Source organism: Anabrus simplex, chromosome 1 (assembly GCF_040414725.1).
Source record: "Anabrus simplex isolate iqAnaSimp1 chromosome 1, ASM4041472v1, whole genome shotgun sequence".
NCBI classification, from domain to species: Eukaryota; Metazoa; Arthropoda; class Insecta; order Orthoptera; family Tettigoniidae; genus Anabrus; species Anabrus simplex.
The window spans coordinates 365,782,852-365,808,685 of NC_090265.1; the positions used below are offsets into that span (position 1 = coordinate 365,782,852).

General features: G+C 41.0%; 1 protein-coding gene across 1 annotated transcript in view; it reads right to left on the reverse strand.

Moving 5' to 3' along the window:
- The window catches only part of LOC137498914 (gustatory receptor for sugar taste 64f-like), a 90,093-nt gene extending 77,752 nt beyond the window's left edge, over positions 1-12,341 (reverse strand). The window contains exon 1 of the mRNA XM_068226730.1: positions 12,211-12,341. Within this exon, the coding sequence (XP_068082831.1) occupies positions 12,211-12,341 (131 nt within the window). The remainder of the gene's footprint in view (positions 1-12,210) is intronic.
- Between the last annotated feature and the right edge of the window lie 13,493 nt (positions 12,342-25,834).

Consider the following 25,834-nt stretch of genomic DNA (forward strand, 5'->3'; position numbering starts at 1 on the left):
CGAGAGGATATAAACTGCTGATTTTGGGGTCTCCGGGCCACTTCTGTTCCATCTTTCAGTGTATTAAGTACATAGCAGGAGGCGGGAAGCGCCTCTTTCTTCTTCAGCCGTTCAACACCAGGTAATGGCCTATTAATAACTTCTTTTCTTGCTAGGTCGGCAGTTTAACACTCGCGGCGGGTTCGAAGCATTTCCATCATGTAACCTTTTCCTAAAATGTAATTACTCTTTTCATCTTTTTCTTGTAAAGCTACATATTGGGATAGAGAGTGCTAACCCTCTCGAGCTCCCACTCACAGTTGTTTTGAGGTGAACTTATTTTCTCAAACTATTCTTCGTTTATGTAATGTAAAGTGTTCTTCTCTAAGTCACCTCTGTAGTATGGGATTAGCCCTTGCGTTAGCGGCCCAGAGCCAGATTAGGTTTTAAAAAAAACAAAGTGTATTAGGAGTGCAAGATCGCCTCCTCTCAAATTGTTATTTTAGAGGTCATATAATCAACCTTCTTTTCATGTAATAGACCTCTGTAGGTTGGGTATTTTACCCCTGTGAATACGTCCTTAGAGGACAGCTTGAAGGTAGAGTTTGGTGTGGCCTTTGAGAGGCTTAAATTTTAAGAGCGGATCGCTCTTTTGAAAATGGAGTGTCATATGCCTCGTGGAGGCTTTTCTGTGTAATTCGGAGCCAGGGGCTCCTAGGGATGAATGGGGTTTTCTGCCCCTCTGTTAAAACTTGTGTTTGTGGTAAAACTGAGCTGATCGCAGAAGTCAGGGCGTGAAGCCCAAAACCTGTAAATATTGTATCTCCCCTGGTTTTGCTATATTGTACCTGCCATGTCTGTTATTGCTTTGTTTTTGAAAAGAAAATATAACCTAGTTAAATTTTAAATTACTTTTACATTAACTTTGATTCCGTAGTTTGAAACCCATTCACGCCCGCACCTTCTTACGCCTCTACCTACCGCTAAAACACGGTAACAAGTGGTAGCAGAGCGTGGTTGAATGGGTCTCAATTTAGCCCCTTTTGACGGCTAAACATTGCTTTGATTCGAACTCTAACAATTGTCTCAGTTGCTGGAATTTTTGAGTTTTTCAAAATTGTTCTGTCATCATGCCCGGCCCTCGCGATGTTCTCCTCCTTAACTATTTGCGCAAAGAGGAGTTGATATACGAGTTAACTATCAGAAATGTGCAATCTGGAGGCACGGTTGCAATCGACACCAACAAGCTTAGAGAGTCCCTTGATTTGCCCATTTCCATCCCCAATTTGGGAGAGAAAGAAATTGATGACTCTCTTTCCACGATCGTCGAGAATATTACTGGGCTAGCATCTGTAGTCAGCTTTTTTGATGAAAACGATCCGTCTCCTAATCAAATTAAGCGTGTGCAAGGCAGGCTGTATCACTTTGCAAATAGAGTTAATGATCTGTTGTCTCTAAAGGTGAATGACGTTCAGAGGAAGGACGCTAATACGCTCCTTGAAACTATTTCTGAATTGTCTAATAAGGTCACTCAATTGCTAACCGGCGAAGTTCCTCCCAAAACTGATCAACCCGCCACAGTGAACGTAGGTAGTGATGAAGAGCCTCCTCAGGGAGAAGTCAATAGGATAACCGTTGCGGCTCAAACTATCTCTGCCCCATCGAACAACGAATCTGAACGCCGTGCGTCATTGGGTAACATCCGCTCTGAATTAACTTCTTTGCCATTGAAACCTTTAACGACTATGTCACCTGGGTTCAGTAGCTTGCCTCATCCATTGGCAATGTTGCTTAGAGGTATCTCTAAGTTTTCCGTCAACACCACCAGTGATGTAATTTCATTTTTAAGATTTCTAGTGGAATTTCAGGATCATGCTCTTGTTTTTTCTCTTTCGCCATGTCAAATTTTGCAAATTATCTATCCGTATGCTATTGGTATTCTCTCTGATAAAATCGTAAGAGCCATTGCCGAGCAATCATCTATTGAGGATTTCCATGCCCATTTGCTAGCGAACTTCATCCCGGCTAGGGCCAGGTCCTCCCTGATTCAGAAGTACTATTACCGTGTACAGCGCTTGGATGAAAACTTGGCTGATTTCATTCAAGATATCAAATTCTACACTAGGGTGTTTGCTCTGCACTTTCCTGAAGATCAGATTGTGCAGGCTATTGTAGAAGGTATTTCGCCATCCTACAGGTCATATTTGTGTTTCGCGGCGTGTCCGCAAACCTTCTCTGAACTTGAAGCATTGGCCGTCTCAGCGGAAGGAGTTAGATACGCCGATTCTTTGCGTGTCGCGAAAGAACCCCCGCCTTCCTTTAGTAACACTCGGCCTCCACCTCGCCGACCAGTCAATCCCCGTAAATGTTATGCTTGCGGGTCGCCTGACCATCTGCGGAATAAGTGTCCTCTGATCAAGTCAAGTGGGACAAGGAATGGAGCAGGGTCATCACAAGGCTGTTTTAAGTGTGGGGCCTTCTCACATATCGCCAAGAATTGCCCAAACTCAAATAGCACCCCCTCCTGCTCAACTTCTGGTGCAAATTCCAGCTATGCCAATAATAAAAAGTGACTAGTGGCGTCGGCTGAGCCGACTAATCCATCTTCCCGAGACTTAGCCCCTAGTAAACAGGTTGTAAATGCAGAGAACGACCAGCCTTCAAATTCATCTTTTGAATGCCCTAAAGAGTGTCTTAGGATTGCGGCGGATACCCCCGCACCTGTTCCTTTTCTTAAGATTGAGTTAAATAACGAGCCTATAACAGCTCTCTTAGATTCAGGCAGTGTTTGTTCCATTATTTCGGCTGATTGGTATTCTAAATTGAAATCTGTTTGTAAACTCCCTGACTATGACTCATCTCCTGTTAAATATGTTTCGGCTAATTCATCTCCATTAGAAATTCTAGGTTCCTTACATGTCAAAATTCGGGTTTTTAAATTTACATGGAAGATCAAATTGTTTGTGGCCAAGCGTTTGTCTTGCCCCATCATATTGGGAGCGGACTTCATTTCTCACACTGGTCTTGTGCTCGATCTCCAGAGTAGGTCGTGCACATTCAAATTTGCGTCCAATTGTAGAATTCCCTTGTTAAAGTGTAATTCTGTATCATGTTCATCTATTTCGCCTACCCAGGATGAGATGTTGTTAGACCTTAGACATCTACCTGAGGAGCAGGCTGATAGTATTCGGAAACTGTGTCAGTCGTTTCCCGAGGTGTTCTCTGATACTCTTGGTGTTACTGACCTTATTGAATACAAAATTGAGGTCACGGATTCTATTCCTGTCCGTTTTCCACCGTATAGGCTATCTCCACCTAAAATGAAGGCTCTGAAAGAAATCATCGATCAGATGTTGAAGGATGGTATTATTAGGCCCTCTAAGTCAGCGTATTCATCGCCTATTTTTCTAGTCCCGAAACCCCAAGGAGGCTTCAGGCCTGTCATTGATTACAGGGCTCTCAATCGGAAGGTGGTGTTGCAATCTGTGCCCCTTCCTGACCTTCATTCTTGCTTTTCATGGTTTCGTAAGGCCAAGTTCTTCACCATCTTGGACTTGAATCAGGCCTATAATCAAATTCCCCTTGCCGAAGAGTCTAAACATCTTACAGCGTTTGCCACGGACTGGAATTTATATGAATACAACCGCGTGCCTTTCGGGCTCCCCACGGGGGCAGCTGTGCTCACTAGGCTACTAGATAGGGTCTTTTCCGACATCAAATTTGAGTACTTATATCACTACTTGGATGATGTCGTCGTATTTTCCGAAACCTTTGAAGAACATCTAGATCATTTGCGAGAAGTTCTCAATCGCCTTCGTAAGGCTGGGTTAACTGTTAAGTTGTCCAAGGTTGCCTTTGCTAAGCCCTCTATGTCATTCCTAGGGCATATTGTGTCACCTGATGGTGTAGCAGTCGATCATTCTAGAACACAGGCCATCCGTGATTTTAAACCTCCCAAGGACATTAAAGGTATCGCCAGGTTCATTGGCATGGTGAATTTCTTCAGGAAGTTCATTCCTAATTTTGCTAATAGAGCGGCGCCCTTAAACCTTCTTCGTAGGAAAGGCATCAAATTCGAGTGGGGACCTTCTCAACAAGCCGCTTTCGAAGATCTGAAATTAGCTCTCTGTAATGCCCCTGTACTTGCTATGCCTGATTTCTCGAAGAAATTCATCGTCCAAACCGACGCATCGTCGTCAGCAGTAGCTGCAGTTCTTCTTCAAGAGACTGAACTAGGGAGGCGACCCATCGCCTATGCGTCTAGGACATTGTCAGCTCAAGAAGCAAAGTACTCCATATATGAGCTTGAAGGTTTGGCAGTCTTATTCGCCTTAGAAAAGTTCCGTCTCTATCTGGAACACGTCAAATTCGATCTGGAGACAGATAATCAAGCCTTAAGCTGGGTCTTAGGTAGGCCGCGTCGTACAGGTCGTATAGCCCGTTGGGCCATCCGTATTTCTGCCTTCCAATTCGATGTACAGCATATCAGAGGTACTGAAAATGTTGTTGCCGATGGACTCAGCCGTATGTTTCATAACGACGTAGAGACCCACGAACCGGTCGATAGTTCATCACCTTCCGAGTCCATACTATCTGGTGTTAATGCCATCTTAACAGATGCTCCCATGCTTTTTAGGGATATTGAGAAATACCAACGTGAAGATCCGACGCTGGCTCCGATAATGGAAACCCTTTCTTCTGGGGAACATGCTGTCCCTTATGTTCTGAGGAATGGTGTTCTATGTTGCCCTTCGAGGCATGATAAGTTGATGAAAGTTGTTGTTCCAGCGGTTCTTGTACCTATGATCTTCAAATACTATCATGAGACCCCATTGGGGGGGCACCTGGGTATCTTTAAAACTCGTGAAAAGATTCGTGAAATGTTCATCTGGAAAGGTATGGACGGTGAAATTCGGGAACTTGTAAAAGCTTGTAAATCTTGTTTGATCAGTAAACCCACCATGTCCACTAAAGTAGGCCTTTTGTCTTCTCATCAAGCGTCGCGCCCCATGGAACGCCTGTATATCGATTATGTGGGACCCTTCCCCCAGTCAAAGGGTAATGCCAACAAGTTCATCTTTGTGTGTGTAGATGGTTTTACAAGATTTTCCTGGTTATTTCCGACTAAGCTGGCTACCGCCCAGTCCACCATTACTTGCCTTAATTCTATTTTTGCTTCTTTTGGTCCGTGCCAATACATTGTATCTGATAATGCTAAAGCTTTTACATCAAATCTGTTTCGTAAATTCTGTTTTGACTTGTCCATCTCTCATGTAACTACATCTGCTTATTACCCTCAACCATCTCTGGCTGAACGGGTTAACCGTAATCTCAGGTCCGCACTTATTGCCTATCATCATGAAGATCATTCTAGGTGGGACACGTCCCTGCATTGGATAGCTTTTGCTTTGAATTCGGCGGTTCATGAATCTCACAAGTTTACTCCAGCTTCCTTGATGTTCAAGTTTGTTCCCAACTCGCCGCTCTCTAACCTCGGGTCTTTGAATGACATTCTACCCGAGACAATAGATCCGGATAACATTAAAGATCTTTGGAAGAAGGCTAAAGCCAATCTTAAAGTGTCTCATGAAAAGGTTAGGGAAAGGTATGATCGTGGACGGAGACCCACCACTTTGAAGGTAGGTGACCAGGTTATGGTCAAAAATTTTGTTCCCGCGGGCAAGCTTGCCCCCAGATTTCATGGGCCTTGTATCATTCTCGATTTTCTTACGCCGGTTACCTTATTGCTAAGTAATCCAGCCACCGAGAGGATATTTAGAGTTCACCTGTCCCAGGTGAAACCGGTGTAATTTCTGTGTTAACTTGCTCCATATTATTTTGAAAGGATATGAAGGTTATATTTTTTTTTGAGTTTCACTTTTAAGGCTTTCTGCCCCTTCTGTAATATTTTGGTTTTAGATGTAAGCCTTGTGGAAAACCTGCCCCGACCCGTTAAACTGCCATCCTGTTCTTGCCACGGCCATTACCACGCTCCCGTCTCCTGCTCCACCTTACACTGTGGCTTCATAATAGTAAATGCCATGGATATCTACACGCCGCTGGCCCCTCAACCTCTCCACAAGCCTGTACCCTCAAAGAAGATGATAGTCCAACACAATTCTGCCGCCTAGCTTTAATGTTTCAGCGCCCCCGCAGCCGCGCAGCACCGTGCAGCGACTGGGGAGGGGGATGGGCCCCCTCCTCTCCAGCGAGGACGACATGTGCACGGCGAGCCGGAGCTCTCCCCCCGGCCAAGGCTGATGTGCGGCGCACGTCCTGCTACATGCCCGCAGCCTGTATCTGTTCACCGCGGGCGCGGCGTACTTCAACACCTCTGCTCCCCTCATAGTGCGGGCGAGCGGTATCTCAGGGTACTTGAGGGGTCCGAGCGGCCTCCGTTGGACGCAAGCTGCAACGGCCGGTCCGGCCATTCGACTCAATCTACATCAACTACATGGACAGTCACCATAAGCAATAACTACACTTGGGAATTCAACCACAATATTTGGTGGACATTGCAAAATTTTTCTTCACCATTAAGTATTAAAAGTTTATCTTCAGAAATTCAAATTCTACAAACATAAAGACTTTCATTCACCGGCAACAACAATATTTTGAAACTGAATTAAGAAATCTTGTAAATGCTTCTGCTATCTATCTTCGTATCAATATCATTACTTGGACTTTGTTTCAAACTGATTTCATGTGTCACCCCTGGAGGAACTTTTGGGGGGGGAGGTCTGTACCGGGCGGTACACCTCTACACCGTTTATTTAAAAGTTGCGCCAGTCGAAACTCCTCTTCTGGAGGAAGGTTGAACTTTATCTATTCTATTAATTCTCTACTTTCTCAGAAGATGTCACCACGTGGAAAATTTTGAGTTTTTGAACTGTGTCACTTTTGATGTGTTTTTGTTTCGCTTGAAGTAAGAAGTGTGAACTTTCTCTTCTAGAGGACACTACTGAAGAATTACAATAGTGCAACCTAGTGCGAAATCAAAGAACTATTTTGTTGGAGAAATTTTTATTTCAAGAGTTTGTTCTTTGTTAAATTTCTTTCTGTCATGGTTTACGTTGGCTGTATACCCCTCCTTTTCCCCTTATTTTGGATCTAGCCAATCCCGAATTTCTTTAATTAATTTTCCACCAATAATGTGTTTCTTCTTCCCCTATGTAGGGGTTTCTTTTCCCTAGCCAATAAAAACTTTGAGGGAGGGTGTTTTATTTCCCCTAACGCCTAGAATCTTCCGCGAGAGGATATAAACTGCTGATTTTGGGGTCTCCGGGCCACTTCTGTTCCATCTTTCAGTGTATTAAGTACATAGCAGGAGGCGGGAAGCGCCTCTTTCTTCTTCAGCCGTTCAACACCAGGTAATGGCCTATTAATAACTTCTTTTCTTGCTAGGTCGGCAGTTTAACACTCGCGGCGGGTTCGAAGCATTTCCATCATGTAACCTTTTCCTAAAATGTAATTACTCTTTTCATCTTTTTCTTGTAAAGCTACATATTGGGATAGAGAGTGCTAACCCTCTCGAGCTCCCACTCACAGTTGTTTTGAGGTGAACTTATTTTCTCAAACTATTCTTCGTTTATGTAATGTAAAGTGTTCTTCTCTAAGTCACCTCTGTAGTATGGGATTAGCCCTTGCGTTAGCGGCCCAGAGCCAGATTAGGTTTTAAAAAAAACAAAGTGTATTAGGAGTGCAAGATCGCCTCCTCTCAAATTGTTATTTTAGAGGTCATATAATCAACCTTCTTTTCATGTAATAGACCTCTGTAGGTTGGGTATTTTACCCCTGTGAATACGTCCTTAGAGGACAGCTTGAAGGTAGAGTTTGGTGTGGCCTTTGAGAGGCTTAAATTTTAAGAGCGGATCGCTCTTTTGAAAATGGAGTGTCATATGCCTCGTGGAGGCTTTTCTGTGTAATTCGGAGCCAGGGGCTCCTAGGGATGAATGGGGTTTTCTGCCCCTCTGTTAAAACTTGTGTTTGTGGTAAAACTGAGCTGATCGCAGAAGTCAGGGCGTGAAGCCCAAAACCTGTAAATATTGTATCTCCCCTGGTTTTGCTATATTGTACCTGCCATGTCTGTTATTGCTTTGTTTTTGAAAAGAAAATATAACCTAGTTAAATTTTAAATTACTTTTACATTAACTTTGATTCCGTAGTTTGAAACCCATTCACGCCCGCACCTTCTTACGCCTCTACCTACCGCTAAAACACGGTAACACTTATAAAGGGCATTCCAAATGTTTAGTGTGCCACCGAGATTGTGTGTGTTTAAAATAAACACAATTTGGAACGGCACTACAGTGCCAACCACGGGGATGATTATGGTGATTTGACAGACACCAGTCGCCAATCGAATTTGAAAGAATTGAAAGAAAATTTCAAGCAGCACTATTCTATAAGTATTAATATTTTAATTTTAAAATGATTGTTTACAAACGGGAATGAAGAAATATTTGAATTATCTGAAAAACATTAAAATTTTGACTTGCCGTATTTTTTTTAATATTTATTATTATTATTTCTTTAGACAGGAGATTGAGGAGAGTGAGGTTGGTGGACCCGTTCTAAGAGCAAGCTACAAATGTTCTCTGCGAATTTCCAAAGTTGGGGAACCCTTCACGGAAGGGAATTTAATCAAGGAGTGCCTAATGGACGCGGTGGCATGTGTTTGTCCTGTGAAGCTACAGTAGTTGAGAAATTTGACAAAATCTCTCTTTCTCTTCAAACTGTGGCTCGCAGAATACACAATATGGCCGTTGATATGGAACAGCAATTAATGGAAAATGCAGCAAATTTTGTATCATTTTCCATCGTCCTCGACGAATCAACCGACATTGCAGACACAGCTCAGCTCGTTATTTTCATTCGAGGGGTGGATGGCGATCTTCGGGTCACCGAGGATTTCCTAGACTAGGTAGCTCTCAAAGACACCACTACCGGTTTCGAAATTTTCCAAGCTGTGGAAGGTATTTTTGAGTCAATGGGATTAAAATGGGAGCGGTTGACGAGTGTAAAGACGGATGGAGCTCCTGCTTTACGTCGTCTACGCACGGGGTTCCTCAGCTATATAAAATTAATAAATGGCTGAGAGCGGTAGTACCCTAATGGCGGCGATCCGTTGTTTGATACACCAGGAGGCAATCTGTGCAAAAGTCGCCAAGCTTAAAGACGTAATGGAACAGTATGCGAATGGTAAATTTTCTTCGCTCCATGGACTCACGCACCATCAATTCAAAGAAGTCTTGGATGAAATCGAAACGGAGTATCCGGATATCCCGTACCATGCAGAAGTAAGATGGCTGAGCAAGGCGAAGATGCTTCATCGTGTTTTTTGCTTGCGGAATGCAACAGATACCTTTTGTGACATGAAAGGGCGGCCCGAAGTTCTTTTGCGTGATCCTGAGTGGGTGGCAGGCTTGACATTTTTAAGTGACATTACTGCCCATCTGAGTACTTCGAACACTTCGCTTCAGGGCGCAAAGCACAATATCTGTGATTTGGTGTAAAGAATTCAAGCGTTCAAAATAAAACTGATTTTGTGGGAAAGCCAGATGCGTGCAAGGAACACAGGACATTTTCTATAGCTTGAAACAGTGAAAGAAGGTATCGACTTTGATGAGTAGGCTACTTGCAGATAATCCGCCAATTACAAGAAGAGTTTGAAAAGAGATTTTCAGAATTTTCAGGACTCCAAGCGGTGTTACGAAGTAGATGTATTTCTTCGACCACTTTCTCTTAGAGCAGACAGTGCTACACAATTAAGAGTTGATTTAACTGCAGTGCAATGTTCGTCTTAAAGATCACTTTCTGATGTCACGAAGTTTAGAAGCATTTTAAACAGCGGCTTTCCGCAAGAAGAATACCCCCATTTGTATCAACGTGCATGTAAAGTTCTGTCAATGTTCGCTAAACGTACATTTGTGAGCGTTTCTTTTCGGTTCATAAGCTTACCAAAAGTAACATCGTGCAACGATGAGCGATAGAAACTTTCACAATTGTTTAAGAATAGCTGTGTCCAGAAATATTGTACCCAGTTTGGAGAAGATTATTTGCTCCAACACTAAAAGCTCGTAAAAACGACTGAGCAAAAGTCACTCAAGGTCTGTACTATCTGTTCATATTTGTAAAATTTTGTTGAATTTTCCTCTCAGATATATTCTAATTTCAGATTTGAATAAATCACATTATTCTCTACTTAACACTTTATTTCGTTTCCTGCATATCCCATAATCGGAGTACCTTTCGATTTATATATGCGGTATATTTGTGGTGGCAAAACAGCCCTATCAATATGATGTCAACAAACCCACATAAGCCGTCGGCCGCACGGCTGTACGTACGTATCTTATCAGCGCGGTCCGAACATCGTCCGTCTGTCCCAGGTCTCCTCGCTGCCACAGCGTAGTGGTGGTAGTGGAAGGAGCGCTAGTCTGATTGCCCAGTGCTCCCCGAGCGTGGGCGCGCTCTCGGAACGCAATGACTGGATGTCGCTGCTCTAAACTAATGTCTTCTTGGCGTTGGGATTTCATTTTACGTCAGTGTATTTAATAAAGAGTATGATAAATTTCAAATGTAAAAGAAGGCCGTTTTTCAAGCTCTTATTTTAAAGTTGAGACATCTCGTTTATCAACCCTATCAGACAACCTTAAGCACGTCGCATATATGAGCACGGCTAAGTGGCTTAGATGGTAAAGCCAAATTGGCGGGTTCGATTCCAGCTCAGTCTGGTATTTGAAAGTGATCAGATACATCAACATCGTTTCTACAGATTTATGGCACGAAAATAAACTTCCTACGGACTTCGGGACAAATTTATGTTACCTGGCCGTCTCCGAAAACCATAACAGTAGCAAGAAGGTCAACAACATTATTCTTTATCCCATTGCTCCAAGCAATGATAACAATAAAACAATCGGTGTAACTCAGAGATAGAAGTATCTATGCTTCAAATAGGGCTGAATTGATACCTGTTGTTAAGAAAGTAGAAATTAGAGCAAAATGCTTACAAATAATTGAAGTGCATTGTAATTCTTTTGCCCTGTAATCGAATGCGAATTTGGATGATTCGAATATAAGGAACAGAATATTCCCAACTGGCCAGTAACAAGAGTGTAAACTCGCGACAGTACTGTCTAATAAAACACTATTTATTTGCTCTAATAAAGATGAAACTATTCTTCCACCAAAGTTCCTCCGTGCGCACGTTCACAGACAATCCTCTCGCCCAGTATTGCGATACTCCTCCGTTTCTTTTTCACGTTCTGTTGCTTTTGTTCGATTTTGTGGAATTCAGATTGGTCCTACTGTAAGCTTGCTTAACGAGAGACAGGGGCCATTAAAGTAACTACAATTCTGCTGATGCACAGCTCTCACGTCTCAAATATTCTAAATACCAACTGACTGTGCCACGTTTCGAACCTACAAGCTAGAGCACACTAATAGAGCCCGTAATCAAAAGTGATATTGAGCCAAATAATATCCAGAGTTCCAGATGCAATCCTTCACTAATTTGTTATGCTGAACAAATAATGGCAGATCTTCTATTGTATGTTGGCAATTATTCGTGAGACTAGTACAATACACACAAGTCTCTGTGTGTTCCTAATCAGTTTTGTAAATAATATACAATGTTTGTAACACGGGCCACCGGCGGTGTATAACATGTTGCTAAATGATACAATAAGGCTGAATGAAAATAATCAGTAGTACCGGTATCTCCTTTTGTGTCCGACTCCATGGCTGAATGATAAGCGCCGAGGCCTTCAGTTCAAAGGGTTTCTGCTTCGATTCCTGACCTGATCGAGGATCTGCATCTTGTTCATTCTCGTGACTGGGGAACTGGTGTACCCTCGCGGTACTACTACTACTATTATTATTATTATTATTATTATTATTATTATTATTATTATTATTATTATTATTATTATCATTAATAGTAGTAGTAATATTTTACCATCATCATCACCATCCTGTTGGTAAGCTTCAGTTGTTCCCTATCCTGATGTTACTAAGTTTCCCATATGAGGCTTGGAACATGTTGGTCAACCGCGCTAGGTATTCAGTATACAGTATTCCCGAAGTCTAAGGTATCACTAATTTTCGTGCCATTCATCGTCTTTCTCTTTCATCATTCAATATATTATTCGAAGGGTTGATAATCCGGTTGTTTTGACTCTAAAAGTGGCAATAATGACATTGGACAGTTGTTATGAAATGTCTTACCTGTTTTCTTCGACGCTGTCCGTCGAAGGTCTGGCGATCTCTACAGAATCTTTATCGCCCACTAACCATACGGGCTGTGTTCTCAACCGGAACCTTGCTCGACGTTGCTGTAGCTGCAGAATATCTTCCATTTAGAGGAAGAGTGGAACGGACACTGTAATTAGAACAGTTCACTACGTATAATATGGGGAGTAGGTGTGAAAACCGTGTTGTCCGTCATCTGAAAATGCAACAAGGAAATGAAAACGACGAATTCCCTCTGAAAGACCTTCGGTTTAAAATTTACACTTAAATAGATTATACCGTAACTCAGTATATTGTACGGTAGTACTGGTATTCAGATTCAGTTTTACAAGCACAGTTGTGGGAATAAATGTTGCTTAAAAATTACTGAATTTCTTTTCACCTGTATGTATAACTCCCTCAAGAACAAAAGGGTGCTTTGATCGACACGGGAAGAGATCAATATTCTTGGAAGGGCATCGTATAAATAAGTGCGTTTGATATAAATGACTTCCTCCAATTAAGATATACTCGTATTCTAATTCTAAAGCCAAAGAAAGAACATCAGCCCACAGACCATGAAGACCCTTGAAAGAGTGTTCGGTAAAGGATTGCACTATTTGTAAATTTGGCGCTTTGTGGTAGATAGTGTTACCTCTTTACCCGACCGTCTTTGCTCCCATTTTGGTGTTGGATCAGTGAATCTCAATGAATCCTTAGAAGTGGACATGCATTTTCTAAATATTTCGACTTTCTAACGGAGAATCCAATCCACGTCCTTGAGGATGAACCAAGCACACTTTACAGCCTGTCTTAAACATACAGTATATAATTTATCCTTGTTTGTATGTGAATTATACATCTATCTACTTTAAGGACTTGTTGCAACTTCATTGCAGCTTGCTTTCGGGAGTACCAAGCTCGATAGTTGCAGTCGCCAGTATCCAGTCATTGGGAGATAGTGGGTTCGAGCCCCACTGTCGACAGCCCTGAAGATGGTTTTCCGTGGTTTCACATTTTCACACCAGGCAAATGCCGGGGCTGTCCCTTAATTAAGGCCACGGCCGCTTCCTTCCAATTCCTAGGCCCTTCCTATCCCATCGTCGCCGTAAGACATATCTGTGTCTGTGCGACGTAAAGCAAATAGCAATAGCTTTCGGGAGATAGTGGGTTCGAACCCCACTGTTGGCAGCCCTGAAGATGTTTTTTTCGTGGCTTCCCATTTTCACACCAGGCACACGCTGGAGCTGTACCTTAATTAATGCCACGCGAGTTGGCCGTGCGCGTAGAGGCGCGCGGCTGTGAGCTTGCATCCGGGAGATAGTAGGTTCGAATCCCACTATTCGCAGCCCTGAAAATGGTTTTCCGTGGTTTCCCATTTTCACACCAGGCAAATGCTGGGGCTGTACCTTAATTAAGGCCACGGCAGCTTCCTTCCAACTCCTAAGCCTTTCCTATCCTATCGTCGCCATAAGACCTATCTGTGTCGGTGCGACGTAAAGCCCCTAGCAAAAAAGAAATTAATGCCACGTTCGCTTCTTTCCCACTCTTAGTCCTTTCCTATCCCATTGTCGCCATGGGACCTATCTGTGTCGGTGTGACGTAAAGCAGACTGTAAGAAAACAAAACAAAAACACTTCATTGCAGCTGTAAATTGTAGCCTTTATTTTATTTTATTTATCGCAGGTGCTCATTCCTATCTTATTACTATTTGGACCCAGAATTAGGGTAAGAACTCCGATACTTGAAAGAGACTTCTATCTAAACTTATCTTTAATAAATATTTTAGCGTTAACCTCTGATGTTTTTTGCCGCAAGGTCGTAGAAGCTTTTTGTTGTATCGTGTGTATTCGCGTTTGCATTTAAAACATTAGCAGAGGAGACTACATGCCAATGCCGAGTACCCTCACAGCCGTTAGTAATCATCTATTATCTGCGCAATAACACGGCTATGAAAGTTATAATTTCTCATAGGAAAAGTGCACCAAATTTCAAGGAGTTAATAGCTTTCCTGTATGTGTACGTGTGCATATACAGTAAATCCAAAACTAATACAGAATTCATTGATTATTATTATTATTATTATTATTATTATTATTATTATTATTATTATTATTATTATTATTATTATTATTATTATTATTTCTACTGAAAATGAGACACCCAGTGAGAGAGGAAACTATGCCACAAAATGTGATAAATTGAAAGATTCCATCATCTGTTGCCATCCTTTAGTCTATCTATTCTGTGAGTTACAACAATGTGAAGTGACTCCTAGGGTCATTAATCATTATACAAGGTTTTCTGAGTAGATAACGTTAGTAGTTTTCATTTTTATGAGAGAGAGAGCTATTATGCTTTCTTGTTTGTGAGCATCAGGCATACAATAAATAAATAAGTAAATAAATAAATAAATAAATAAATAAATAAATAAATAAATAAATAAATAAATAAATAAATAAATAAATAAATCCTCATTGATCTGAATTTAGGGTTGTCTCCTTACTCCCAAATCTTCTCAGCCCAAAGTTTTTGACACTTTCGTAACTCTATTATTTTGTTGGAAATCAAGTCGTGCTGCTTTTTTTTGATCTTTTCCAGTTCACATATCAGGTAATCCTGGTGTGGCTCCTATACACTGGAATCATACTCTAATTTGAGTCTTACCAGAGACCAATACGCTCTTACATTTTCATTTCTTCTACTACCACTAAATACCCTCATAACCATATGAAGACATCTGCAAACTTTATTTACGATCTCGTTAATGTGACTAGACCAATGAAGATTTCATTACGTTAACACCAATGTACTTACAGAAATCCCCATGAGGGGCTATCACCCTATTAACAGAGTAATTAAAAGTGACAAGAAATAGAAATCAGTGATGTGGAATCGAATCGAATAACCTTTGGATTTTTAAATCATATTAACTGATCAAATGCTTTTTAATCAGTTGATCGAGGTGCTGGAATTTTGTCTCGCTGCGGATTTTCATTTTCAGGAGGCCTTTTACAGAATAATGCAAACAAATAGTCAAGGCAGATGTGGTGATGTGGTAGATGATTTCGGTCTGGACATAGGAATTTCAAGAGATGACCGTCTGGTGTAGTTATGTCGGGAAGAAGAATTTGTCGTCACTAATACCTTCTTTCAGTTACCACCGAGAAGACTGTATACATGGAAGTCTCCCCAAGATGGTTCAAATAATACAGTCCGTAATCAAATCGATTTCATACTTATTAACAAGAAGTCCAGGAATTGTATTAATTCTTTAAAAACGAATCCAGATGCTAATATTGTTCCTGATTACAATCCTGTGTAGTAAATTTAAAGATACGCTTGAAGCAACGTTTTTAAAAAATCGACACGAAACATGATCTCGAGAAGCTAAAAATTTTCGAAATAAAGTGTAAAATTAGCTAAGTTTAAGGCATGGCTTTCAGACACTTAATGGGGTGACAGATGCTGAGAAACACTAGACTGAAATGAAGAATGTGATATGCAAATTAACAAAAGATAATCTGCAAAATGAAAGTAGACAAAAGAAACGGAAGTGAATGGCAGAGGCGATATTGACCTCATGGAGGTAAGAAGAGGTTCCACAAACAGGGATTCACAGAATTAACAAAAAGTTCACAAGGAAATTCACCGCAAAATTCACACAGCAAAAGAAAAGTGGCTTAATAATCATTGCTAAGAACTTGAAGAATTTAAACAAAAATATGGCATCTTTAACGTTCATAAAATGACGTTCGGGAATATTTTGAAGATAGGGCACAGTGCTGATGGATAAGAACAACAACAACAACAACAACAACAACAATAAAAACAACGTCACTCTCAACATCTTAGACAAGTTGAATCTTCGGAATTCATATAGGATCCTTCAGAAAGCACGCCAGGTTTGATTTATCAGATTATGAAAAATCCAACACACATGAACAAAATACACAAACGTGCTCATCAAACGTTCCAATCTCATGTATGGAAAATGACGTTGGGCATATAACTTTCTCTATTTCGCTGGCATTCAAGAACTCTGTCCGTGAAATTCGCTATGACTGCCCGAAAACATTCCATTTGGATTTCGCCAACAACTCATCCAATTTCCTTCTTTAACTCGCGACTGTTTCGGGGTTTATTGACATACACACATGGTTCAGATAAACCAAGAGGAAAAGTCACAAAGGGGTTAAGTCACATGACCTTGGTGGCCATTGTTGGTCACCATTACGCGAGACGAGGCGATCAGGAAACCGCTTGCTTGTTTCATCATCGCAAGGTATCGGTTTCCATTAATTGTCACAGCTTATCCTGCCTCATCTTCAAAACATTAAGAGCCGATAATGCCAACCGCTCAAAAGCCACACCAAACCGTCACTCGCTGTGAATGAATTTCCTATTCGCGAACCATGAAAGGATTTCCTGACCCACAGATACGGCAGTTCTTTTTATTCACAAATTCGTTTAAATGGAAGTGGACGTCGTCACTAAAGATGATATTCATCGCAAAGCCGCCGTCCTCAGAAATGTGTTAACAAAATTTCTCCTCTTCTCGTGATCGGTCACTTTCAGCTCCTGCGTTAGCTGAATTTTGTAAGGGTGATAATGGAAATCATACCGGAGAATTCGTTGTATTACCCAGTTCCTGGGAACGGCGATGGACTGACTTGATTGGAATAACAGCCACACTGGCACGAACCACTTCAATGATTTGCTCAGATCGGCCAGAGCAGGGGCGTCCAGAATGTTTAATGTTCACTGTTGAACCGTTTCATTAAACTTACCATAAGTTTTACAAACTGTTGATTAATTCGATGTTTCATTTCGTCCTAGAATTGCGTGAAGACGTCTGCAAGAGCTGTATAACTCTCTGCGTTATAATGAAACGTTTTCACAATTAGCACACGTTGTTCAATGGTTGGACACACAGTGAAGAAATACAATAAATTCGAACTCAAGCAACAATCTGAATGTCTACGGATACCGAAACGATACGCAACAATGTCGAAAACCGAGAAACAAAATAAACTGCGCTATTCAAAACGGGCGTGCTTTTTGAAGGACCCTATATGTTGAAAAGCTCTTTAAAACTGACGGATCTCCTCACTGTCAAAGGTGAAAAGGACCAGACATCTTAAAAGAAGAGGTGCTGAAAGTCATACAACTCTCTCTCTGCTAGTTGTTTTACGTCGCACCGACACAGATAGGTCTTACGGCGACGTTGGGACAGGAAAGGGCTAGGAGTGGGAAGGAAGCGGCCGTGGCCTTAATTAAGGTACAGCCCCAGCATTTGCCTGGTGTGAAAATGGGAAACCACGGAAAACCATTTTCAGGGCTGCCGACAGTGGGGTTCGAACCTACTATCTCCCGAATACTGGATACTGGCCGCACTTAAGCGACTGCAGCTATCGAACTCGGTAAAAGTCATACAACAGACGAGGTGTAGGAAAGCAGTAGATCCAGAAGATGTTCATGTGGAATTATTAAAAGACTCAGACTATCAAGTGCTAGAAGTCCTAACACACTTGTTCATCTTGGTCTATTAAACTGGACAGATCCATCAAGATTGGCTTTACCTTCATCACCTTACAAAAAAAAAAAAAAAGTTCAATGCTGAGTGATGTGAAGATCATCGTACTATTAGTCTTATGAGTCATGTCCTGAAACTGTTCCTGAAGATTATTTATGCCCTTATCTATCGGAAGTGCGAAGAGAGGGTCTCAGAAACACTATTTGGTTTCAGAAGTAAACTTGGAATAAGAGATGCTTTATCATGCATGCAAGTCCTTGTGCACCGTTCCATCGACATCAATAAGAATGTATACCTTTTTCCATAGATTGTGAAAAAGGCCTTCGACGAGGTACAACGTGAGAAGTTTCTGGAGATACTACGTAACATGTAGGTCTAGATGGAAGAGTCACCCGAATCATTTCAAATGTGAGACCATAAGGCTGCGTTGAAAGTCGGAGGACTTTTCTTTTCTCATCGAATCACCGGTACAACACCATGTAAATGACGTCATTCAAAGCAGTTATAGGCACTTATCGTGCCCTGTATAACTTTACTCAAACCTTTCTTCGAAGGGTGATCCCTGAATTTAATCTCACAATGGCGGAGTTGTCAACGAGAATCACAGCGGAACTTTAAGCAAATATAGTAGAGACAATACGCGACACTTTCGGATTTAGCCTTGTTAAAATGGGAGACAATTCGCTCGTGGCTCTCAGTGGCGGCGCGTGACTTTCATCACTGGGGGTTCAACAGAAGGAAATATCCCCCCCTCAATATCTCCTCTCCCCCCCCCCCTGTCACCTGTGCCATGACTAAGTTCTGAGAATGGGCATAACGGTGCACATAATGTGCATGACTAAAATCTTCCCTGATGAGAACTTGCACCCTGAATGGTGACTACTCATTACATTTGCTCCATCGTAACCTTGTGAAATCAACTTATCTCTATTATCCACAACTTCGCTCAAAGAAAATTTTAAACACTCTGTTATTGTCTTAGCATCATGACTAGAGGGTAGAGGAAACCCCAGAATCTTTCAACTGGCTTACCGTTGGGAAGAATGATAACAAATTTTGCGGTAGTTGATATATCGGTGGTCTCATCTGCGATTATCGAAATGAAGTGCGCTGTGGTGATTTTTTTTTCTCACGACAGATTTCATACATGCACGAAAGCAAATCATTCTGAATGTCTTTCGAGGTGCCTTTGAAAACAGTAGCTTTGGACAGATGGTCTCTTAATGCAACGTCAATTTCAGAATTAAAATTGACGAGGCCTCGAAATACGCCAGGATTCGATGATTCACTTGTTTCGTCATGTCCACGCAATGCCATCTCAAGCGCGCCACAGAACTTTACACAGCACATAACGAATTTTTCGTACTTGGTCGTTGTCTCTTTCCACAGACTGCCTGTAAGCACAGTCAAATTACTGACGGTTATCGTGTCTTCCCAGGAGATCGAATTGTAACTGAGCAAGCCTATGAGATTTAGAACTTCTGTGTTTCTTTATTATTACTGTATTATTTTTTGGACAGATATCCTATATCTACCACTCCGACTTTGGTCCAAGTCCCTTCGCTTTCATCACTCATGAACCATAAAAAAAGGAAAACAAATCAACATGTTAGTAATTTCGCACCCACAGATCCACTCGATTATTTCATACGGTATAAATCCAATCTGAATTTACGCACGATTTCATTACTTTTACTTTAGGATGCCTCGTTATATCAAGATCAGGCATTGGGTGTCCGGCATCCTTAATCTTAATCTTAAGTTTACGCTCAAGAGAGAGAGAGAGAGAGAGAGAGAGAGAGAGAGAGAGAGAAGGAAAGGTTGTCTTCTTAAGTATCATATCACTGTTCAAACTCATTATGTAGCTCCTTACCTTTCCCGGGAACAAAAATTATGGACGCAACTACAGTGCACAAAAATACACACACGGAGAAAATATTGTAACTTGTTTATGTCCTAAAAATTAAGTTTCTGAACGGCACAACAGTGCAGAAAAACACTCACACGCTTGCACAGCGTACAATAATATTACGAATTATGATAACTATTGCAAACTGTTGTAAACACTAGCATCACACTTGAAAAACAGAGTAAACTTTAGGGATGTATGTTCGCAATGTTGGTAACTTAATTTTAAAAACTCCTGTGGCTAGGCAATTAGCGTTTTCTTTGGTATTACATTCCCGCTACTCTTTGCCTCGGTGACTTTTAAGTTAATTTTCTCTCCAAAAAGTCATTATTCCAAAGAAGGCAAAATTTGGGAAAATAAATCAATTGGAATTTGGCAGGTTAATGTGACTGCTGGCAGTAATGATGCTCTTCAACACTAGCGCTAATTATGTGCACTATTTTCTGCTACGTAGTTGAATTCCTGTAAGGGCAACAGATGGCAGGCACATACCCCAACACAAGGTCAGTCTACCTTGCCCCAACACCCCCGACAACACGACTAGAGAGAGTGGTCTATTGCGCATGCGTAAACCATGGATATCTGTTTCTGCGATATCCTGGCCTTGTCTACGTGCCGGCCGATGTCCCCCCGCACCTCGCCACACCCTTCGCCCAGGTACGGACGGAGAGAGCGCCTTCGAAGGGGGTTCATTCCAGACAAGTATCCAGCCACGGAACGTGCGCAGTTCACATGAATTGAAAGCCAGTACGAGTATATTACGGATAGATGGGCTAAGCAAGAGCTTCGAGATTGACAAGGGAGTTATGAATATTAAGTAGTTAAATAAAATTTGATATAAACTGGAGGTTCATTGCTCCATTGCGCTATACCAGAAACCGCCACTGGTGGCTCTTCTAGTGGCGTGACCTGAAAATTAGCGCTAAATTCAAATATCCATGGAAATGCATATACAGAAATGGATAAATAAATTACGTCTAGAAAGAAAGTCTTACTAAGATATTAACTTCAAAGTTGCTAAAGCAATTCTGGATGATTACATGAAAATTTATTTAACAGGTTATTATTTAAAGACTTAAATTAGACATATAACCAAGATGTGAAATGGACTGCTGTGAAAGGACTTTATCTTTCATTTATGCGTTACTTTTTTAGCTTTCGTATTCCTACCTGAACTTTCACGGCTAGATTTGTCTTTTTTCTCATTTAAAAACATTGTATCATCAAATTAAGACACTTGTCAATAAAAATATCGGCATATTCCTTACACACATGATTCAATGAATTTATATTTAAGAACTTGACAATTTCCCTTTTAACTTGAAGCCTGCTAACAGAAAGAAAATTTACCCTCAAGAACATTCAAAATTTCCCTATAAGCAATACTTGCCATTACATTAGGGTAAAGCAAATTTGCATCGTTATATTGTTTCAACAAAATATGTACATTTCTTAAATCACCCATATTTCCTTCAGTGCTTGACAACGCATTACGGCATTCCAAATGGGGTAATTTGGAACACAACCAGCCACACTCATGTGCACATGTATTTTCTTGAATTAAATCAAAACCTACATATCACACTTACAACACCACCTCAGTATTGAAGGCTAACTGCTGCATTATACAATAAAATACGATTATATTTTAAACCAGTTATAATATGGATCGCGCAGCTCAGATATGTTGGAAGTACTGTACAAATCTCTTTGTAACTGGAAGAATATCTATGCAAACACAATATTAACTTACAGTTTCTTGTCACGAGGGAAACGGAAGAAAGACCGCGATTCCTTCTGCACTTCATAGTCATTGCAGCCAAACACAGCATATATCTTTCCCCTCATATTGAGAAGAGATATAAAGGAATGACACACGCTACTATTTACTTATGTCAACTTAATGCAAACACATAAATAACGCCAAAAACTTCACAAACAAATACACGTGCTCTTATGACAGAATCAGTAACTCTCAGGTCACTCCGCTAGACAGAGCTCTAATTGCTGCCCCTCGATATCTCGCAGAGTGTCGCGTATTGTCTCTACTGTATTTGCTTTCAGCAAAGAACGATAGTGTGTCAAAGCAATATGTATGTGAAGCAATACGCTTAACAATCGCTAGTAGCTCTTGAAATGGTGATCAAAGCTAAGGTGAGGGTCTCCCACATTGCACGCAACGAAAAATCGAAAGAAACTAAAAACAGCATAACGGCTGTTTTGTAAGGGCCGAAAGAGAGAGATGCGCACGAAGTACTGCATCCAATACATGGTTCTTGGTTTTTATGATGGTGGTCTGCTATTCTCATGTGACAGAGAACGCTTAATATGATGAAATGAAATGGCCTATGGCTTTTGGTGCCGGGAGTGTCCCAGGTCAAGTTCGGCTCGCCAGGTGCAGGTCTTTTGATTTGAATCCCTTAGGCGACCTGCGCGTCGTGATGAGGATGAAATGATGATGAAGACGACACAGACACCCAGCCCCTGGCCAGTGAAACTAACCAATGACGGTTAAAATTCCTGACCCTGACGGGAATCGAACACGGGATCCCCGTGACCAAAGGCCAGCACGCTAACCATTTAGCATGGAGCCGGACGCTTAACATGATACTAATAACATATACAACACAATATGAAGAAGTACTTTTTTCGTGTTATTTGTTTAAAATTCATACAATTGTTAAATACTTTTAAGAGTCGCAGGGGTTTACGAATTTGATCTTCTAGGAGTTCTATACAGTGTCAGGAGACAACAACGCATAGTTACCCATTTAAATACCCTCAAATACCATCAACCTCAGCCACGATTTACCTTGCTATCTTGAGAATAGGAGGACCAGTGAGATTGGATGGAATAATGTAATTTCATTGTAAAGGTTTGCAAATAGTGTATTTTACACTATCACGTGTTGGATCCTCCTTATCTGGCAGACTGTGTAATCTGTAAGACATACGCATAATTGCCTTGGCAAGAAGGATCAAACATGCATCACTGCAAGGAGACGAATGAGCGTGCATTAACCCTTGATAGCTCAATAACAGAATAACTTATCACCGTTTTCATTATTTACTTTTGTGGCCTATTTTCTGTTGTCGCTCAAAATCACTGTGATAAAAGCATCTATGCCAATGTTATAGGACTGAAAGGAAGTGATGTTGACAACCCTGGGAAATTCTTTGTTTATTTAACACAATTCAGTGAGAACCCTTTCACTTTTGATATGACGTATTTGTAACAATAGGGAAAAAGAAAGCATGGGAATAAATCACTGGCTTGGTTCTAAAAGGGCCAATCTCAAAATACCTGTTTTTGAGCTATGAGCATTTGAAGTTTTGCTTATAGTTTTCCAATTATTTTTTTCAACCACTAACTTTAAATAACTTTATACTTTCTTTGTGGAAGTCACCGTATTAAACGCTAATTTTTTCTATCGTATTCTTTAAAAATTGCCAGGTCTCTAATCTTTATTGGTGGAATGGAATGGCGTATGGCTTTTAGTGCCTGGATATCCCAGGACGGGTTCGACTCGCCAGGTGCAGGTCTTTCTATTTGACTCCCGTAGGCGACCTGCGCGTCGTGATGAGCGTGAAATGATGATGAAGACAACACATACACCCAGCCCCCGTGCCATTGGGATTTAAGGTTAAAATCCCCGACCCGGCCGGGAATCGAACCCGGGACCCTCTGAACCGAAGGCCAGTACGCTGACCGTTCAGCCAACGAGTCGGACATCTTTATTGGTAATATAACATTATTGGCAAGGGATTATTTAATTAAACGTTAACTGTTCGTTTAGTACTCAACAGAGACATTGGCCCTTTTAACATGTTGCAAGCCAGGATAAAAGGCGTTTGTATCAGTGAATATCTCAATTTCGATAAAAAATGACATTGGCCCTTTTAGAACCAAGCCACAGAAATATATTTAGAAAATACATTGATCCATGGCTTTCTCGGAAACGTACACTTTACTAAAACATTCGCTGAAAGCTAATTATTTAACGTTCGCACAAGAAGCTGTGAAGTAATAATCGAAGTATCGGCGAACTAATATAATTAATATTAGCAATACAATTTAATAACCTGTGATAAATCCCTTTAATTATCTACATAGGCCTATGTGTTACAAAAACGACAATAACAGAATAACTTACCACCGTTTTCATTATTTACTTTTGTAGCCTATTTTCTGTTGTCGCTCAAAATCACTGTGATAAAAGCATCTATGCCAATGTTATAGGACTGAAAGGAAGTGATGTTGACAACCCTGGAAAATGTATTACAATGTATTACAAAATATAAAACAAAATTCCTCTGCGAACTGGTGGACGCCTGCTCTTGGCGCACCGATTTTTCCGATTGACTGGGATCGCTACGTTATATGGATTTAGTACTGTGATGTTCTTTACAATCGGACGCATTTACTGATTCCAACCCCATCTAGAGTGATGTATTTAGAGCCTACTATTGCTCATTTCTACGGTGGTTTGTAGTGTGATTTGTTGTATGAAATTGAAGATGTGTATTCAGACGAACGTATACACCTAGACCTCGATCCGGTCGGGAATCGAACCCGCAGCCCTCTGAAGTGAAGACAACTACGCTGACCATTCAACCAAGAATCCGGACGAAAAACTTTCTGAAGCATTATCTTTTTTATAGCACAATATACCTAACCATTGTCATAAAAAATATCGACTCATATGAAGAGATTGAAAAAAAAAAATGTAAGGGTGAAGTGAAAATATTTTCCGCCAAAGGATGCTTATATCGTCTCAATGGATAGTGAGTAGAATTTGGCCTGTAACTCTTGATAATAATTTCTATGACAGTTGAAATATTTCACATGATCATTATAGGGTTAAAGAAATGAACACATTTTTATTAATGGAAAATGAAAAATAACTATCAAAGGACAGTCAACAAATGATTTTGGTATACGGTGCTCCAAGAGCAGGCGTCCACCAGTTCGCAGAGGAATTCTGTTTTATATTTTGTAATACATTGTTGGAAGAACTGTGATGGTTTTTTTCATCCTATTTCACTGTCACTTATTTCAACTGTGCATCATTAATTAGCGACATGTTAATTATATTTCTTACGTTTCCAGTGAATTAATTAAACGTTAACTGTTCGTTTAGTACTCAACAGGGACATTGGCCCTTTTAACATGTTGCAAGCCAGGATAAAACGCGTTTGTATCAGTGAATATCTAAGGAGAACTATTTATTATTCAAGGAGGGTTCTTTTACCACTCTATTATTTGAGAAGGAATGTGTGAATATTTTTTAAATTTGTAAATATTTATATTTTTTAATATTTGCTTTACGTCACGCCGACACAGATAGGTCTTATGGCGACGATGGGACAGGAAAGGCCTAGGAATGGAAAGGAACCGGCCGTGACCTTAATTAAGGTATAGCCCCAGCATTTGCCTAGTGTGAAAATGGGAAACCACGGAAAACCATCTTCAGGGCTGCCGACAGTGGGATTCGAACCCACTATCTCCCGGATGCGAGCTCAAAGCTGCACGCCCCTAGGCGCACGGTCAACTAGCCCGGTATTTTTGAATATGGACAGCGATCGACCAAAAACATACTTCAGACTTGCTTAGACGCTGAGTCACCCTTTTTCCGGTAAAATATTTAGGTGCTAAAAATTGGCGTGCATAATTCAGACTGAGAAATATAGCCTACATGTCTGTATAGGAGCAGATTTATTACTACTACTAAGATACAGAAATGAAATTATAATTTTGTCCATACCTTTCGAATGTTTGCCTCATAATTCGTTATTGTACAATTAAAATATTGTTGTTGTGGATTGTCAACAGAGAGAGAGAAAAGACACCTAGAGGAAATAGTTTCTCAGACGTAATATACCTATTCAACTTTCTTGGATGTTTCTGCTCTCTCTTCCAACTGTAAGGCTCTGCCGCTTCTTATTTCCTACAACCTGGTCACCATACTACCAATACTATACTCCTGCACTTCCTCCTCTTCCTACTACTAAAATGAATAAAAATAATGTATGCCAAGTTCTCAGCTTGAAGGCTTGTGTGATCCTCAACACCTCCCCCCGCCCCCCCCCCCCACCCCTCATAGGTAGGCTAGGCATCACTGGAGAGGCGTACTAGGGAAACGAGGTGTGTGGTAGTATCCCATTACCTTCCTCAC